At 45.1% G+C, this 18,525-nt stretch overlaps 1 protein-coding gene across 1 annotated transcript in view; it reads right to left on the bottom strand.

Moving 5' to 3' along the window:
- Nucleotides 1-5,428: 5,428 nt before the first annotated feature.
- KCNA2 (potassium voltage-gated channel subfamily A member 2) overlaps nucleotides 5,429-18,525 on the bottom strand; it is a 71,880-nt gene continuing 58,783 nt past the window's right edge. Inside the window, exon 2 of the mRNA XM_075122014.1 lies at nucleotides 5,429-17,570. Within this exon, the coding sequence (XP_074978115.1) occupies nucleotides 13,631-15,130 (1,500 nt within the window). The 5' untranslated portion in view covers nucleotides 15,131-17,570 and the 3' untranslated portion in view covers nucleotides 5,429-13,630. The remainder of the gene's footprint in view (nucleotides 17,571-18,525) is intronic.

Here is an 18,525-nt window from a genome sequence, read left to right as displayed (position 1 = left end):
CGTCTAGTCCCACCCCCTGCTCAAAGCAGGACCAATCCCCAATCTATGCTCTGATATATATTATCTGAGTATCTGGTCCATTGGCTTCAGACTTCTAAAATGGTGAATGGGTTGCATTTCTGCCTGGTTATAAAATATCACTTATTCTCCACAATGGAAAACTCTCCAAGGCACTAGGGATTCTTACTGGGTGGACCCTGACTGATTCCTTGACTCCTCACAGTGCTGTGGATATGCACCAAGATTTTGCCAAGTGTCTACAATTTGGAGTGGCCTCTTAAAGAGGCCTGATTTTTAGAGGGCAGGTGTCCAATGCTTTCTCTAAACCAGGGCCCTTCTTGGCAGCTGAAGCTGGGCACTCTTCATGAGGTGTTTTTGGATATCTTGGCCACTGCAAGTCAGTTGTCTCCCATTGCACATAAGTACTCAGGACAGCTGACTGAGCCAGCCATCAATGAACAAACAACACTACTAACAAGTTCAATACCACCCTGACCTAGCAATCTGTCCTCCTGGTACACCTGACTTAGCACCACCTGGAATGGGGATTACAGAAACTAAAGAGAAGGGGAAAGAAAGTGGCCAGAATGTTGGCATGACGTCCCAGTAGAACCAGCCCACGGGCCTGGGCTCTGATGATCTGAAACCTGTTGGAGCCAATGGTTCTTTCCATTAGCTTCGGATGGCTTTGGATCAGCCCTTTGGAAAGGTGAGGGGCATGGTGGGATATTCCCTGAGCTGTGAAGGGTGGCTGTTGGGGAAGCCTCCATATTTAAGTCCTTTGAGGTGGTGCCACCATGAAAGGAAAATGAAACATAGGTGGCCTTAATGGCATTTTTACTGTATCCCGTACAATACTGCTGCTGCAAAGATTGCTCCCAAGGTTCACGGCAGCATCACTAGCAAAAATAAATAAAGGTCCCCACCCCTTTGTCATTAGCATCCGGCCATTTGTGGTAGTCAGTAACCAGCGGAGCTATTGCTTAGCACATTTGGCTTGATCCATTCACCAGCCCGGTTTTTCCCACAGGGGCATGTGAGCAACCTCCCACCAGGAACTGAAGGGATTATGTGCAGAACTGGATGGCAACGTATCCTTTAGGCTGAAACCTTTGATTTATGCCCAGATGTTTTTCAAAGAGCTTGGGGCCAGATTTTCAAGTGCTCAGCACCCACAAATCCAGGCCAGATTTTCAAAAGAGGTCAGCTTGTTTTGTGACCCCATTTTCAAAGGAACTCAGCACCCAAAGTGTTGAGCTCATCTGCAAATGTGGCCCCCCATTGTGGAGACCGAGCCCTTCTGAAAAGTATAGGCAAAAGGGTGTGGGTCATTCTAGACAGCACTGGTTATAGCTCACTGTTGAGCATATCAGTAACACTCCTGGGTCAGCCAGAGGTACTTCGGAACAGAGGAAGGACTAAGCTAAACCCCCCTGTGTCATTTCAGATCCAAATGCAAACTTTGCAGTGTGCCATCTCTGCTGTTCCCTCCACTAGCTAATCATGCTGCTTTCACAGAGCATCCATGCTCTGCTGGGGGCGGGAACAAGGGAATAAGCTTTAGGAGCGCCAGGCTCATCAAGACATATTTACATGACTTTGTAGACTGCAGATGCTGTGAAGGATATGGGCCAGTCGAATTTATCTGTCTAAACACAGGCGCTCTGAGGTCAGATAGATAAATAGGGCAACATTCTCTTCTCTGATCTAATAGTAATTGGCATTTATATAGACAAGAACAAGTTCAACGTGCTTTACAACCATTAACAAATTAACCCTCGTCATGCCCTTGTGCAGTAGGTCATTGCTATTTTACAGATGAGGAACTTGAGGCACCAAGGGGGTAAGGCCGATATTTTCAGAAGTGGCCCCTAATTTGGGTGCTTGGAGACACCTAAGGCCTGGGGCTGAGCTGCCCTCGCTGTTTGTTTGTTGCAGTGGTGGGTGGTTGAATCGTCACCTTTGAAAAGTGAGACTTGGGTTTCAGGCACCCAAAAGTGGAGGTGGTAACCCACCATTGAATGTGTGTTACAGGTCCCCTACATGCCAATCCAGAGAGGATGAGAGTTGTTACAGTCTCTAGCTATAAAGGTCTGGGCTTTCTTAGCTCATGCTTTAAACTCTGGAGGTCCCCGGTTCAACCCTGGTGTGTCAGCCAAGATGGCAGCCATCACGTAAGTTACAGAGGCCCCTTAAATGAGAGGTTATTTGAAAACATTTGGGTCATAGGTCCAGCTCCTCAAAGGCATTTAGATGCCAAACTCCCAATGATTTCAATGGGAGTTAGGTGCCTAAACACCTTTGATCTGGGCCTGCCTCCTTAAGACATTCTTTATTGGTTCCTTCTGTGCTGGACACATTGCATCACTCCCATAACTTCATTTAAACACAGGCTTATGTGTCTTTTAATTTTTTATTTAATCTGTTATTGAACAGCTCCCCAGAATGACGGCAGATGTCAAATATAAATCAGTTCTAAGTACAAAAGTTAAAGCCAGGTGCATTGCAGTTCTGGTAGGATCCCCGTGGAGGGTGCTAGATTGCAGCAGGCAGATATTTATACAAACCAGTTACTCTAACAGCCCAGTGATTGGTTTCCAGCTTTTGAAACTGGAGAGTCGAAAAGGTCAATAAATCTTGATGCAATCTGATCTCTCTCTCTCTCTCTCTCTCTCTCTGGTAAAATGGAAATAGTCTATTAGCATGTTGTCAATGTCACCTACAGTTCGGAAGGGATTTATTCCTCTGCACTGTGCAATATATCCCGAAGAAAGCACAGTGGGTCCTACGGGCATCTTGTTCTCTCGTAGGAAGGAATCGGTAACAGGTTGTTATAGATAGTACGGATTTGGTTTTGTTTGCACAGCATTGCAAACGATACATCATTTGACTTTGCTTATCCAGTTACATGCTTTGGATGATGATTCTTTTCAACATCTTCCTTGTTGTGTGGCTGCCTCTTTTAAAATATTTCACAACAGAACCTAACCCTTTTTAACCAGGCAGAGTGACCTAATGGCTAGAGGACTTGAGTGGGATGCAGCAGTCTTGGGTTCTCTTCCCATCTCTGCCACAGACCTGCCGTGTAAAATTGGGTGAGACATTTTGCTTCTGTTTCCCCTCCCTTGGTCTTTGTGTCTTGTTCATTTAGACTGTGAGACCCAAATCCTCAAATGTATTTAGATGCCTCCCAGGGAGTTAGGCACCTTTGAGGATTTGGACCTAAGCTCTTTGGGAGAGAGACTCTCTGCCTCTTACTCTATGCCTGTGCAGTGCTTTGCACAATGGGGCAGTGATCTCAGTTCAAGCTTCTAAGTACCACTGTAATGCAAGTAATAAGGAATTCTTCTGAAGAATTGGAAGACCGTGCTATGAGGGTTTTGAGAATTAGCAAGTAATTAAATCATTTTAAAAAATCAACCCCACGACAGCCAAAAAAAAAATGGTAGAGTCAGTTTCTTTTGACAAGTATAATTTATTTGCAATTATTTATATGAATACTTTCCGGCATATTGGTAGATGTACCACAGTATATTTTGCAAAATTAATAGTAGTACTCTGTACTTATATCATCCTTTCCATCCAACGAGCTCAGAATGCTTTCCAAAGATGGGTTAAATATCATTATCTCTATGTTACACCGGGGGAAACTGAGGCACAGAGTGGTGAAGTGATTTGACTAAGGTCACGCAGCAAGTCAGTAGCAGACTCAGAAACTGAATCCAGGATTCTTGACTTCCAGCCCTGTGGACTAACCATTAGAAACACTGCCACCTTTGGGAGCTTAATGAGTTCTGACCTCATTGCTGCACTCTGCTTCCACGGTGAAGTATTGGTTTAGAAGTGTGGGGGATCTACGGGTTTATTTAGGTGAGAATTGACAGGTTAGGGGATTAGCAATGTGACAATTAACACAGTTCAACTGTGCCCTTCAAGTAAAATTGTAGGAGAATGAATTTTGGGGGGCAATGGAAAAGGGTTTAGACACCAAGAGCTGGTGCAAATCAGCATAGCTCCATTGATTTCAGAGGAACTAAGCCAATTGTCACTATAGGCACTGCCAGACTGGATCAGATCTGAGGTCCATCATCTTATCCCTGACAGTGGCCAGCTTCAGGGGGAGGCTTAAGATCCTCACTGTAGACAGATGTGTGATAATCTGCCACCTACATCGTCTGTCCCGATCTCTACTAGGTAGAGATTGGCTTAAACCCTGAAGCATGGATCATTCAACCCCCCCTTTTTTTTTTCCAGTAGGGATCAGCTATTTCCAAGCTGTTATGCAGCAGGGGGCAATAATGCTCGATTGACATCCTGTAAACTGAGTTTGTTATCGTTTTTTTAATGAGACAAGCTTACATTCTTCAGTGAATTAATCTAAACTTCCCATGGACACTAGGAAAAAATAGTTCTCAGCCTTGTGATCCTATTAGAAGACATTATAGGGGGACCAGCAAGCACTCCGTTTATTTTCCCATAGACAGCTCATCGCTAGCACAGTAATCTGCTCATTTCTCAAATGTTCTTCACATTCCTCGGGCCAGTATTTTAGAATAAAATGTGATACTCTCTGCAAAGTTCCCAGGCATTCTTGTTATCTGTCTAAGATGTGGTTTCTTCTAGGGGCGAGATCAAGCATGTCAGAACACACACCCCATTTAAAGAGAACACTCAGTGACTTCATACTAACTCCTGGCCTGGGGGGGACTTGCTCAAGAGAGCCAGTGTGTGCCTATGGTTAGGGTGGTGATATAGGAAGCAGAAAAACATAGGTTCAATTCCCCTAGTGTTGTGAGTTACTGCCCCTTTGTGCCTCTCTCTTCCTTTACGTGTCTTGCCCATTAAGACTGAAAGCTATTTGGAGCAGAGACTGTCTCGCACTAATTCTGTGATAAGAGTCAGGAGCCCAAATTTCAAGGGAATTTGGGGATTCGACCTCATTAGGATCTTTTGAAAACTCCAGCATACATATCTGTACAGAGCCTGATGCAATGCGGGTGAGATCTCAGCTGGGACCCATAGATTCCACTGTAATACAAATAAATAATATCCTTGCAATATCCCCATGCAGCGAAGTAACATTATTTCTCCTTGGGGTTCTCTCTAACAGGCAACTCAGCATTTGTACTAAGATACCTATGGTGTATGATGACAATACAATGCAGCCACCTTAGTTGAAATTTTCAAAGACACAGTTGCCTCGTTCCTTAGATTTACATGATTATAACCCTTTGGAGGGAATCAGCAAAATGCCCAGATCATACAATATATCATCCTTATGCATAGTCTGAATATTTAATTAATGTAAGTCACTTCCATCATTTGCAGGAGTATGCAGCAGGCCACTGCAGGAAAGTTTCTGATGGGAGAAAATCCTATTTTTAGGGGGTGGAGATTTTTCTCTTTTAGCATTCAAATGCATAGAAAATGACAAGTCTGTCCAAAATTTATTTGCTTTTCTTTGTTTTCCACACAGAACCGATGCCAAAATAAATCCTCAATACTATACATATTTTTTCTTAATTGGTGCTGATATTTACAAAATTTATGATACTCTATGAAGAATAAATTATGTACATCCAGGATAAACCAGACAGCAAATGTTCGTTCAGAATATGTATTTACACAGATATGTATATCTATATACAAATGTCCCACCTTATTGACTTCAGATTTCTCAGCTAACAGTGTCCAGTCACCACTGAGAATGCCAGCCAGTCGTCAATAAGAATGATACTGTCTATACACACTGTGCAATTCAGATACAGCTGGTGTCTAAAATGTTGTCTAGCAAACACATGGTTAAATGAGTTGGAATTCCCATGAGCCCTCCTTCCACAGTATATAGGCCTCTCTCCATTATTGGTCCCATTTCTCCAGTAACCATGGAGACAAAAGGTTCAGTTCCAGCATCATTATTACATGGTCTTTCTTGGATTTCCTCTTCGTATTGATTCTCTCAAATTAGGCAACACATGCTTATTTGAGCCAATACCTATCTTTTTTTTTTTAGCTTCTAGCAATGATTAGTAATATGACATTGTAAGACATTTGCAAAGTCTCAGGCAATGGGAAGCAGGTGTAATTGCAGTTCTTACACTTGGTAAAAAAAAAAAACCCATACAAATCTTGAAAGAATATGCAGTTCCCATATATATTTATACACACAGAGACCCTGGAAAGAAACCGTTGTCACATTGCAACATTCAACATCCTGTAGAAGCCAAAACATACCCAGGAAGAGAAACATGAACTAAGGAATTTATCTGCTGCCACCTTTACATGGGCTGTGGACCAGATGCTCAACTGATGTAAATTGGTGTAACTCCAATGGCCCCAATTTGCATTAGCTCAGGTTCTGACCCAAAGTCCTAAGATGTGATCCTGCCAAGATCTCAGCACTTGCAGCTACCCTTTCTAGCAATAGGAATTGAGGGTGTCCAGCCAGCATCACGCAGGGCTGAATGCCAAGATCGTGACTGCAGCTGGAAGATTTTAGAAATGGTCTGATGCAGAGAGAGAGCTGGCAGGCGATTATAGTGGTAGAATGTGGCCATTGTGCTGAACTTCACAAAGGACCCTGAGCAGGGCATGGGAGGGGAGCAGCATTTCAGCTTAAGACCAAAAGGAGTGTAAGGTTTGCTCCCAAGAATTGGTATAAAAAAGAATTGAGAGCTAGGTGTTCCCATTAGGGGATTGTCAGCTGTCTGGGGCAGGAACTGTGTCTGTGATATTTGCTTAGACAGTGCCTAGTGGAATGGGGCCCTGATCCCTGCTTGGGGTCCCTAGACACTACCACAGCAGAAATGAATAGCCCCAACAACAACCACTTGCAAAAGGGAGGAGAGGAGCTCTGACAACAGGAAGAGTTCTTGGCTCTGGGGAAGACATTAGCATGCACAAGGTGTGTGAGAAACGAGCCGTCTCTCGCTCATGCAGAGCCTTAAGATCCATGGTGAATACTAGGCCTAAACTTAGGGATCTGTGCCAGCCACTCTTCATTGCTCTTGGCCTCTTTCCCCACTGGCAGCATGGCCAATTGGTCCTCTACTGAGCACAGACACTGAACACACCCCGTTGAGGGGATGGAGGACAAGGGGAGGTAATTAACTCTGCTCTGAGCAGCAGTAGGAACTGGAGTGATGGTCAGTGGGAAATTCACAGGATCCCGAGGAGAATGCACTCCATAGAGTTACTCCTCCCCAGCTCCAAATATGTGGGGTCCATGCCGTAGTCCACATTCTTAGGTACATGCATCCACCCCTGAGTTCTGCTCCATCTCTCCCTGATGTGAGGGGTCAGGGGAAGGAAGCATGGGGGTCCTTCTTCATGGGGCTGTGGGACCTATAAGACATTCAAACCTTCCAGGGTTGAAATTCATAATTGTAGGAAATCACATGCCCTGCATCTGATAAATCCTGTAACCCACAGTCATATCTACCTATGGATACTTTCCCCTAGCAGCTATAATAATTTGATTCAGCTGATGCATCTTGCATCACAAAAAAATCCCTCAGATCATTGCTTTGGCTTCATCTGCATAGTAACATAGATACTAGCGATGGGCCCAAGCCTTGGGTTGGCGATCTCGCAAAGTTTCAGGGGGATTGGGGGATTTCTTCCCTCCACTAGAGAGAGAGAAGGAACAGCTGTAAAGCTGAACTCCAAATGTCCTCATTAGTCAAGAGGGAAAGGTGTCTGATTCAACCCATTTCAAATTTGGATCTAGATCTGTTTCTCAGCTTGGACCCACCTCTAACTGTATTGCAAACTCCAGAAAGTCTAGGAGATTTTGGCAGTAATTTCAGTGGCTGACCTAGGAACCACCTGGTCTCAAAGCAAGACCCTTCCTGAAATACTTCCTCCTCTGTCTTCTTCTCTCTTTCTGTGTATTTATGTACAAATATGCTTATATTTATACACCCACAGGCTACACTCTCATAACACCATTCTTAGGATCTTTTTCTTGATATAGCATAGTGTTTGAGTAGGCTTTGGAAAAGGACATAAAACTAGCTGCAGAGATAAGTATTTCTGATAAAGCCTGTACTCACAGTACTATTTACATAGATATTTCTTTCCTATCAGCTATGATTTGATGGAAATTCACCAGTTCCTCAGCCTAATGTGATTGCCCTTTGAGCAAATGCTATTTTTTTAAGGCATTAAAGAGAGAGAGATTTTATATGTTGACTAGCAATCTGCGCATCAGGGTTAGGTGTTAGAAAGTGACCTGTGTTCTAATCCCGGCTCTGACGCTGCCTCTCTCTGTGGCCTTGGACAAATCATGAGGGTCCTAAGTGCCACAGTTAGGGGTGCCTGATGTGAGATGCCGTGGCCTGATTTCCATTTCCTGTGGACATCAAAGAGAGTTCTCGATGCTTGGTAGCTCTGAAAATCAGGCCTGAAGTCTCTCGAACTAAGATCAGATGCCACTTTTGAACACTTCTTCCAGGTCACAAAAGAGAGTCAGAAACAAAGCTAGGAACAGTACCTAGATCCCTGAGCTCTAGGCTCAAGCCTCACTGAAGTCAATAGGAGTGTAATCTCTTTATGTCGGGGCTACATTTGGCCCCTTCTGTTTGCCATAGCCCCCTGGTCATGAGGACACTGTTCCCAGTGAGCCCGCTGCGGACTCTTAAAGCTCCCAGAGCAGGTTGCCTCAGGCATTCTTGTATGTCCTTGACATCGGGCCTGTTTTCAAATTCTGCGCCATTGCCAAGGCAGTCTACCCAGAGCAAGTCATTAGCCACATCTATTCCTTCCTGCCTTCAGGTGCATTGAGCCAGGTGGTAATAATTTTAGTCTGGCTGAAGGCAATGGAAGGGATTAAGCCATCACTCCTGGCTTCAGTGAGCATTATTTTAAAGTTCACCAAACTCCTGGGAAACTCAGAATATTTGGGGGAAGGGCATTGATTAGAGCTTGTTAACTGAAGGTTTGGGCAGATCTGTATTTTATCTCAAGTGGTTCGTCCGTCCAGAGAGAAAGACAGACAATGATAGCCGTGGCTAAGTGTAAGAACAGCGCTGTACTCTCTGTTGTGATATCCCTTACGCAAAATACGCCAGCACACTACAGCAACGGCCCAAAACACTGGGGGTAAACCAACCACTGGTCCAGTTCCTGGTGTTCCCTACTCACCTAGGATGATATTTACCCCTGGGCAAAGGATCAGCATGAGACCTCTAACCCACCTAAGCCCTTAAGATAAGGTGCTGTACAGGCCTTGTAATGGTCTTCTACATGAGGGGAGAAGGTCACCCAATGCGCTTATAAAAATCATTAAGGACCAAAAGAGCAGTCCAGAAGGAGGCAGGGTAGTCCAGTGGCTTGGGCACTTGCTGGTATTCAAGAGATCTGGGTTCATGTCCAAGTTCTACCACAGATTGACTGGGTGAGTCATTTAGGGTACAATTTTTAAAAGTGGCTAAGTGATTCAGGACCCTAAGTCTTATTGAAAGCCAATGGGATTGAGGCACTTTTAAAAATTTTACCCAAAGTTTTATTGAAAGTTAGAGTCTTGGGCACTTTTGTTTTACCCACAGTCTCTCTGTGTGTCAGTTCCTCCACCACAGATGTCCTGTGTGGCTTTGGGCAAGTCACTGAGGCCCAGATCTGCAAAGGTATTTAGGCACCTAAAAGGTATGTCTAAACTGCACAGCAAACCCAGGTTCTGACTCAGGTTTGAGCTCAAATCCCCCTTCGGTCTTCACGCAAATCAGTCTGACTCTGGTCACCAAGCACTCAGAATCCAGGTCCTAGGACCCTGCTGGGGGCAGAGGGGCAGGGGAGGGTCAGAGCTTGAGTCTTGCTGTGCCTCAGGTCCAAGCCCTGTCATTTTGTAGTGTGGATGCAGCACAAGCCACAGACTTGAGTCAGAAGGCCTGTGTAGTGCAGTATAGATGAGTCAGCATGGCTGTGAGACCCTAGTTCAGCAATTATAAACCCAGGTTTACAATGCAGTGGGGACACTCAAGCACAGGCTTGGAAACACCAAGTCCACAAGCCTGGGTCCCATAGACCTGGTTTACAATGGAGTATAGACGTACCCAAAGATACAGATGTCAATGGGAGTTAGGTGCCTAGGCACTTTTGAAAATCCCCCCAGATGGCAAGATCTCTAGGTGCCGAAATACCTTTAAAATCTGGCCCTTAGTCTCACTCTGCCTCAGTTTCCCATCTGTACAATGGGATTAATACACTGTCCTACCTCACAAGGGTGCTGTAAGGGTAAATACATTAAAGTCTATGAGGTACTCAGATTCTACAGTGGTGGGGACAGACCGATTTAGGCTGGCTGGCCTCACTGGGAATTTGTACTGAGAAGCAAGTGGTGCTGGTTTAGGACCATCGCTGTGGAATGTGATGGGATTATTCTTTTAATAAGGTTTATTGCTTTAGATAGTTTTATATTTTTAGAGGTAAAAATGATTGTGTTTAAATGAACAAGACAAAAAATGCACTTCTGTTGTTCATTACTTGCACCCGTGAAGCCAGAGAATTAAGATCCCTTATTAAAAAAATACCCCCGAATCGATCGTGTTGCGCCAGGCACTGGCCACTGAAGGGCAGTGGAGCTGAAAGCGCTTTGCACCTTGCAGGAGTTAGGCCCTTTTGCCCTAACTGGAGAAAGTTCTGTAGTACCAATCCTATTGGGCCTGAGTCAATCTTCTCTTCCTTGCACGGGTGTAAATCAGTAGTTACTTCATTTGGACCAGTGGCATGACACTGGTGTAAGTGAGAGGAGAATCGGGACCATAGCAAGATTTGGGAACCATTGCTGAACGCTATGGTAGTACCAGTATTTTATCAAGGATATTAGAAATAATCCCTTCTCTCATGACAGCCTATGAAAACGACGATAGGTAGAAATCTGTTTGCCTGATCCAAAGTGCACTGAAGTCAATGGGAGTCTAAGGCCCCGATTCAACGTACCACTTAGTGTGTGCTTAAGTTTAAGCACGTCCTTAAAGGCTTTCCTAGCCCGAGGCCTAAAAACAGTAAATAATTGCTGGTTTCAGAGTTCTACTGACCAGCTAGCTAGCGGCTGAGATCTGCGCTACAGATCTTGCAGCTGGGCATTCTCTGATGCCTTGGCACGTGTACGAAAAGAAGATTGCCTCTGTTGGATGGTTTATCAAACAATGGGGAATTTCCTTTCTCTCCTGCCACTGTTCAGATTGTCAGCTACACTTCTGGACATGGAAACTATGGGAACATGGGAAGTAAATAAGCATGTGCATGGGGCAGGGAACAGGTCAATATAATCCACTTGAAACATTCGTGGGAGCAATGGGAGGCTCCCAGCTATTCTGGAATAAAACTGGGATTGTAAAGGGAATGGGGCAAGCCCTGAGTTCTTTATTCAGGCAGAACTTCCATTGCAATCAATGGAGTCGGGGGAAGTTGCGGACTTGAAGACTGAGTCAATACAGAAGAAGTGCTCCAGGTTCTGAGGAATCACTGGACCAGTCTTTAAATCCAGCCCCGCCTTCACCCCTGCGCAAAGCAGGTGCACCACATTTGGCCTGTGGATCTGAATTGTTGAGCAGTCCTTTTGCGGACTCTCTGCACAGAGGCGAGTTTCCCATGCTCTGGGGAAAGTCCCATTGATTTCAAGGGAAGCTTCATCCTGGGAGGGGATGACAAGGTGCAGCTCAAAGCGAAGTTCTGCTTTAGGCCGAGAGGGCCGCATGCCCTCTGTGAGCCAAAACACAGCACAGGCCGGCTGAAGTTGCAGCAAAGTTAGGGCCCGGGTGCATTTTCAAAAGGTGTGCTAGAAGGTGGCGCTTGAGAATAATGGGAAACTCTTGCCCCACTGATTGAAAGCAAGGGACCATCTGGGAAGCAGGCTGGATCCCACCTTCAATGACACCCATGTAATCTCATCGACTTCAGTGCGTGCCAGCGAGGGCAGAGCTTGGACCATTCTGCCCAAGAGCTGCAGGCTGTTTGGGATATTGTTTCGGAGCAGAGGTCAGCCTCAGGGCAATAGTTTTCCACTACTAACCTGAACTCCTATATCCTGTATTACACCTAGTCATACCCAAGCCAGCTCCTCTGCTGGTGTTGCTTAGCACTGTCACTCCATTGAAGCTCGTTTACACCAGCAGAGGATCTGGCCCATAAATTGCCTTGTGCCAGTATTATATTGCATAAGCTCAGCGAACATTTGAATGGATATCACATATATATTACATACATCAAGCCCAATCCTCTGCTGGTGTCAATTGGTGTGGTTCTGATAAAGCCAATTCACAGCAGCTGAGGATCTGTCCCTACCTTTCTATATACAACATGATAATATATAATGAAGCTGATGGTGGCAGAACAGTAGAGTCAGGAGGTCTTTAACATACAATGCCACCTGTCCTTTGTACCATCTCTGGTCAGCCATGGAATTCTGCTTGTGACACCAAGATTAATTACTAGTTCCTCCCCACGTGATGAGCATAGATGCTTAACTTTCAGCTCACCTTCCTTCACATGCACAATTCTTTGCTCCGTTTCAGTGAATACCAGGAAGCACACAGAAAGCTTTGCCTTGCGTCTCAAATTTAGTCGGCCCCTGCCTTGCCGTAATCCAGCCTTGTTTTTCTTTTCACTTCCATGAATCTCCTTCAAGTAATCGGAGAATCTATAAACACTATAAACATGAATACTGTATAGTCTACTGAGGAAAAATATCTTTGTATGTGTATTCAATATTAAGATTCATGCAACACATATCCATGCAGCAGTACTGTATTACTGATTAAATTTCACTGCAGTATAAATATATTATAGGCCACAGCATAGTTTGCTCCAATATGCTAAAAAAGGATGCTTTTTAAACTCATCTTGAATGTGTCAGTGGATGTGTCTTTGGTGACCCTGGAGATAGTGAAGATGGAAGGTGTCATCGGAAAAAAAAAACCAAATAAAAAGCGGGCTCTTGATTTGTTTATGTCCCTTCCTATCACCGGCATAGAAAATTTAAGACTTAATAAATAGTGTTCTGTCATGCTAATTGTCTCTCCCCTAGGTCTCACACTGACATACTGCAGTGGATGAAACCATTGCAGCATGCAGCGTTTTCAGTTATGAAACACAAGCCTGCATGATGTATTCTTGCTTGGCATTTCCGAGGCAGAAATCTGAGCCATAAAGTAATTTGGACGCCGGGATGTATGTTCCTTTAATTAAACTATGCATTACCTTTTCATTATGAATCCATACGCTTGGAAGCTAGATGTGTGCTATTTCCTTGGGATATATTTTGTATGTGTCGAGTGCAGTGAAACACTTTTTCTGCTTGACATTTGTGGGGACTGTTGTTTACATGAGGCTTCTTGAATGACTTTTTTGTTCAATATCCCTGGGACTGCAAGTGATATAATTTTGTTTTGAATGCCTACATGCTCCATGTCTTTGGAAACCCATAAACCTGTGATGTAAAAAAACAATTTTTGCATGAAAGCTTATTCGGTGTCTAAATAAGTTTAGAAAGTCACTTACACAACTATTGCTTCCCATGCAGAACCAAATGCACGCTGCAGAACATACGGTATTAACTACAATGCAGGGTATTATGCAATAGCTGTAAGTGTTCCACTTCAGCTTTAAATATGGTGACAGGTTTTAAGGACTACACATCAGTTAGCATTTTGGTGATATTAACGTAGTTTGTGTTAGCCAGGGTGCAATTGGCTGTCTTCAGGTTCTCCTCTCTAAAGTCCTCATTACTATTGTTTACACCTTCCGGTATCTCCATATAATCAGACTTGCTGACAGTGGAGGCACTCCTGCTTTTCTTTAGGTCAGGGGAAGATGGGATCTTTGGGCAGCTGGTCACTTGCAAATATTGGGCTTGCTCCTCTCCTTCCGTCTCGCGGTGGTAGAAGTAGTTGAAGTTGGACACTATGACTGGCACTGGTAAGGCAATCGTTAATACACCGGCAATGGCACATAAGGAGCCCACTATTTTCCCCCCGATGGTCGTAGGGACCATGTCGCCATAGCCAACTGTTGTCATGGAAACCACTGCCCACCAGAACGCGTCTGGGATGCTGGGAAACTGAGACTCGCTCTCATCCGCCTCTGCGAAGTAGACGGCGCTGGAGAAGAGGATGACGCCGATGAAGAGGAAAAATATCAAGAGGCCTAGTTCCCTCATGCTGGCCTTGAGGGTCTGCCCCAGGATCTGCAGCCCTTTAGAGTGCCTGGACAGTTTGAAGATCCTAAAAACCCTCACCAAGCGGATGACTCGAAGGATGGCCAGAGACATGGCCTGTTGGCCTTGCTGGCCGTCCTCTGGTTTCTCAGCCAGTTCGGTCCCTAGAGTGATGAAGTACGGGATGATAGCTACAATGTCAATAATGTTCATGATGTTGGTAAAAAACCCAGCCTTGCTGGGGCAGGCAAAAAACCTTACCAAGAACTCGAAGGAGAACCAAATGATGCAAAGTGTCTCTACTATAAAGAAAGGGTCTGTGAAAGAGGTCGACTGCTGATAGCTCATGGTACTGTTGGAGTAGGGGTGATGGCTCATCCCACCACCATGCAGGTCTTCGTTCTCATCCCGAAAAACGGGCAGTGTTTCCAGGCAAAAGCTCACGATGGAGATTAGAATCACCATGACAGAGACAATAGCTATAATCCTGGCGGGCCCTGAGCTTTCTGGATACTCAAAAAGCAGCCACACTTGTCTCTGAAACTCATTCTCCGGTAAAGGCCTTTCTTCTTCCTTAATGTATCCTTCATCCTCTCGGAACATCTCCATGGCTTCTTCCCCGAGTTCATAAAACCTGATCTCCTCCGAGAAGATGTCTAAGGGCACATTGACAGGCCTCCTTAACCTGCCCCCCGATTGGTAGTAGTACAAAATAGCATCGAAGCTGGGTCTGTTTCGGTCAAAGAAATACTCATTCCGGAGAGGATCGAAATATCTCATTCTCTTTTTAGGGTCTCCTAGCAAGGTCTCTGGAAACTGAGCTAGCGTCTTTAGTTGCGTTTCAAACCGCAGCCCTGAGATGTTAATGACCACCCTCTCGCAGCATTCATGATCAGTTTCAGGGTTATAGGTGTCCTGAGGATGACCTGCCAAAGCTGCTGCTTCATCCGTGGGGTCTCCAGTAGCAACTGTCATATTTAGGTTTAAAAGCAATCCTTAAACTAAACTCTTCCGGATGCCCGGTGCTGGGATCAGGTTCAGGGGAAGGCTACTCTCCTGGGAAAGGACAAGTTCGTAGGTTTGGAAGTGGCTCATGAAAATGCGGAGGGATGATCGGGGGGGGAAATATTTTAGCCTGCTGAGAAAGAGAGAGACGAAATAAAGTTGTGTGTATTAGGAACCTGTGCCTGGCAGAATATATAGCATATTCCTCAGCTGATTTTAATTTGCCTTCTTGGTGCAGAGTTTGAAAACTCCAGTCCCAATATCTGGTGATGATGAAAAAGCACTTGAGGAAAACTTTCTAATGAAAACGAGGGAAACATTTGCATTGGCAAAACCAAACTTTTTTTAAAAACTACAAGAAAAAAACACTGAATTCTTTTCTATTAAAGGGATTCAACTCTGGATGCCAGTGAAAATGAATATGATATCAAATAGATTCTGCTCATGCACTTAACGGTTAGAAATCAACCATGCAATAGCAGGCAATTCAGTGTTAACCTAAAGGAGCACATTAATGTCTCCAACTTAAAGTTAAACACATTCGCAGTTCTTTTGCACTGGAAATAAAATTGCAAGCCAACATGCTTCCCTATGATAATTTTTCTCTCTCTCTTTAGGCTTTACAGACAAATGGTTTGGTTTATTTTTTTGTGGCTAATTAATTTGCAAACACCTGTGCTAGCTGACAGTTTGACTACTGCATTTCCCATCCTCAAGATTTTTTCTGTGGCTCCTCTCCCCTCCTTCTTTGCAAACGACCACTGCGTACAGAAAACAAATCGCATTACCTGGAGAAGCAAATCTCAGTGTCTCTTAGTGACACAGATTAATTGACTCTGGGGAAATCCTAGAGAGAAATACAGGCTTCCAAGATCCCCATAAGTTCCTCTCTTCAAAGTTCAAAATAATGGTGAGTCATCTAGGAAGGGTGGCGGGGAGGGTTAGCTCTCCAGAATGTGCAGGTTAGGTCTGGTAATGGGGTGGGATTGGACAGGCAAAGGAGGAAAAGCCTCTTGATGGCCGTTGCAGCTCTTTACTTCAGGGCAGATGAGTGTCTGTCTGAAGCTTTCTCTATGATGGTGGAAAGATGCTAAGCTCAGCAAAAAACCTGATGTCCCCAGTGTCCTCAGGAGGTGTGGCGTTGCCTGGAAAAAACAGCAGTACGGTAAAGAGCTGGTGGGTGCTTTAAAGCGGCATCTGCAAAAGACCCAGTTCCTAGAGGCAGCCCTCTTCCTCCTGCACACTGTTTTATAATTCCTCACTGCCGCGTATGGCAACAAGAGAGAGGGGCAGAGAGCACCGGTGGCCACCCGAAAACACAGAGCTGCATCTCTGTCTGTCGCACGCGCGGTGGCCCCTAGCACAGGGCGAAAGCCACCCTGCCCATGGGAATTGGCGCTGGGGGTCGCGGCTGCAGCCTGGTGCCGGGCTCTGCGCAGTGTGATCTTGATCTCCTTTCTCCTCACCAAGGCAAACAGCAGACCATGCCCCCTGCCATGCTCAGCTCCTGTACCACTGCGCCAGGCTCGCGGTCATGCCGCACATCCGAGTTGCCTTGGGATGAAGCCTGCTCCCTGACTCCCATGCACTAGCGGCTTTGCAGGGGGTTCTGTTGACAGCTGGGGGGGATGCTCAGCATCATCTCCTGAGCCTGGCTCTCCAAACAGCCCACAAAAAGCCCCAGGTGAGCTCAACTTCTGCGGCCAGAAACTGTCACTGAGACTTTCATGCCCGAGTCCCCGGCACAACATGGTGTCATCAGGTTCCCTGCATCTAACTTGGTCAAAACCAGACCATCTCAGACAGCTGGGACGTTTCTTCGGAGGCTGGCGTTTCTTAGTGCAGAGGAGTCCAACCAACCATTTTCCCTCCGAAAGAGAGACTCTCTAACGTCCTTTCTTCAGCTGCAGACAGCCGCCTGGCTTGCCTACTTTGAGCCAGGATTTCAGAACTAGGTAGGGGGAGTCAGGTGGAATCGAACCCTTAGCTCTCAGTCTCCGAGACAGCGATTTCTGCCTGCTCCTGGGCAATTATGCCTCTTGTTCTGCCTCTTCATTGTCAACCTTGGAGGTTCTGCTCCAGATCCCCCTTTTGTTTGAAATCTCCCAGTTTCCTTCAAATTCTCCTCACCCTTCTCCTTACGCACGAGAGGAAATAGTACAACCCTGACAAGGCTTGCAGCATTCAACGGCTTCACTTAACCCTTTTTTAACAGGCCCAAATTAGGGAAGGTTAAAATGTATCCTTTTTTTTTTTTTTCTTCTTCCTCTCCTTACATTCCTCCCTGCAGTGACTCTTTGGGAGAATCTGACCCTCTCAGCCACTCACGAGAATCTTTTTTTTAAAAAAGCCATAAACGGCGTATTTAGTGCTGCAAAACCGACAAGCATCTGATTGGACCCAATTTCCTCTGCAAGACAAAACAAACCAACCTTGATTATTTTTTTACATAATTATTTTTCCTCTGTCCATTCAAACAAACAAACAAACAAACAAAAACCCAACAACCAAGGTTAATTTAGCAGCAGAAATATTGTTCTAGCATGCTGATTTATATTTCACTGTCTTTCTATATCAAAACAGCCACAGCTAGTGCAAACCAGGTGTTGCTATGGTGTCATCTGATCTTTGCATTTTTCAGATCCCACCTCCCCTCCCCTTTTCTCTGGACTGTTTTATGATTTCAGGCATCCCTGGATCATCTAAGGTTAGAAGCAAGCGTGGGGGAGGGGGGGAGAGCCCCATCCTTTGGCCTATTTCATGCTCATTTTGGTTTTTAGGGGTGTGTTGTTTCTTTCTCTTTTTGCAAAAAGCACCCAGGTTAGTTGCATGCATAGACCTCATTCAAAATCAAGCTCACTGCAGGCATGTGAGCCGGTCCACACATTTCAGAGTGCTTAGCGTGATTTCGGAGGACAGAGGGAAGACCACATGCATTGAGGAAAAGGCTGTGTTTGCTTAACCCTTTTCACTCGAAATATAAAGCATCCGTTCTCACAGTTTGTGGTAAACCTCTGGTTAACAGCGTTGGGCGGGGGGGAAGGCAACAACTTACAATTGGTTCTGCAGTCAGGCATGCAGCGCATACATAAGGAGCTGTCTGCACTAGGGTACCACTCCTTACCTGGGAAAGGTAACTTAAAGGGGACACTGCTGGAGGGGTGGGGGGCAGGAAATAGATGGCAAAAACTGCTTCTGACAATGAACCACCTAACACAGAAAAGCTTCAACGTTAATATTCATATGATTAACATCAGATTTTTTTTCCTGCTCTCCGAAGTGGAGACCCATGTTTCATCCACTGGGAAATAATAAAACCCTTTGCTTTATGATGTTACTGAAACCTATAACTCAGCTCCTTGGCC

The sequence above is a fragment of the Caretta caretta genome, chromosome 21, assembly GCF_965140235.1.
Source record: "Caretta caretta isolate rCarCar2 chromosome 21, rCarCar1.hap1, whole genome shotgun sequence".
Taxonomy (NCBI): Eukaryota; Metazoa; Chordata; order Testudines; family Cheloniidae; genus Caretta; species Caretta caretta.
The sequence above is the reverse complement of the archived record's forward strand: the minus strand, read 5'-3'. Positions and strand labels throughout refer to the sequence as shown.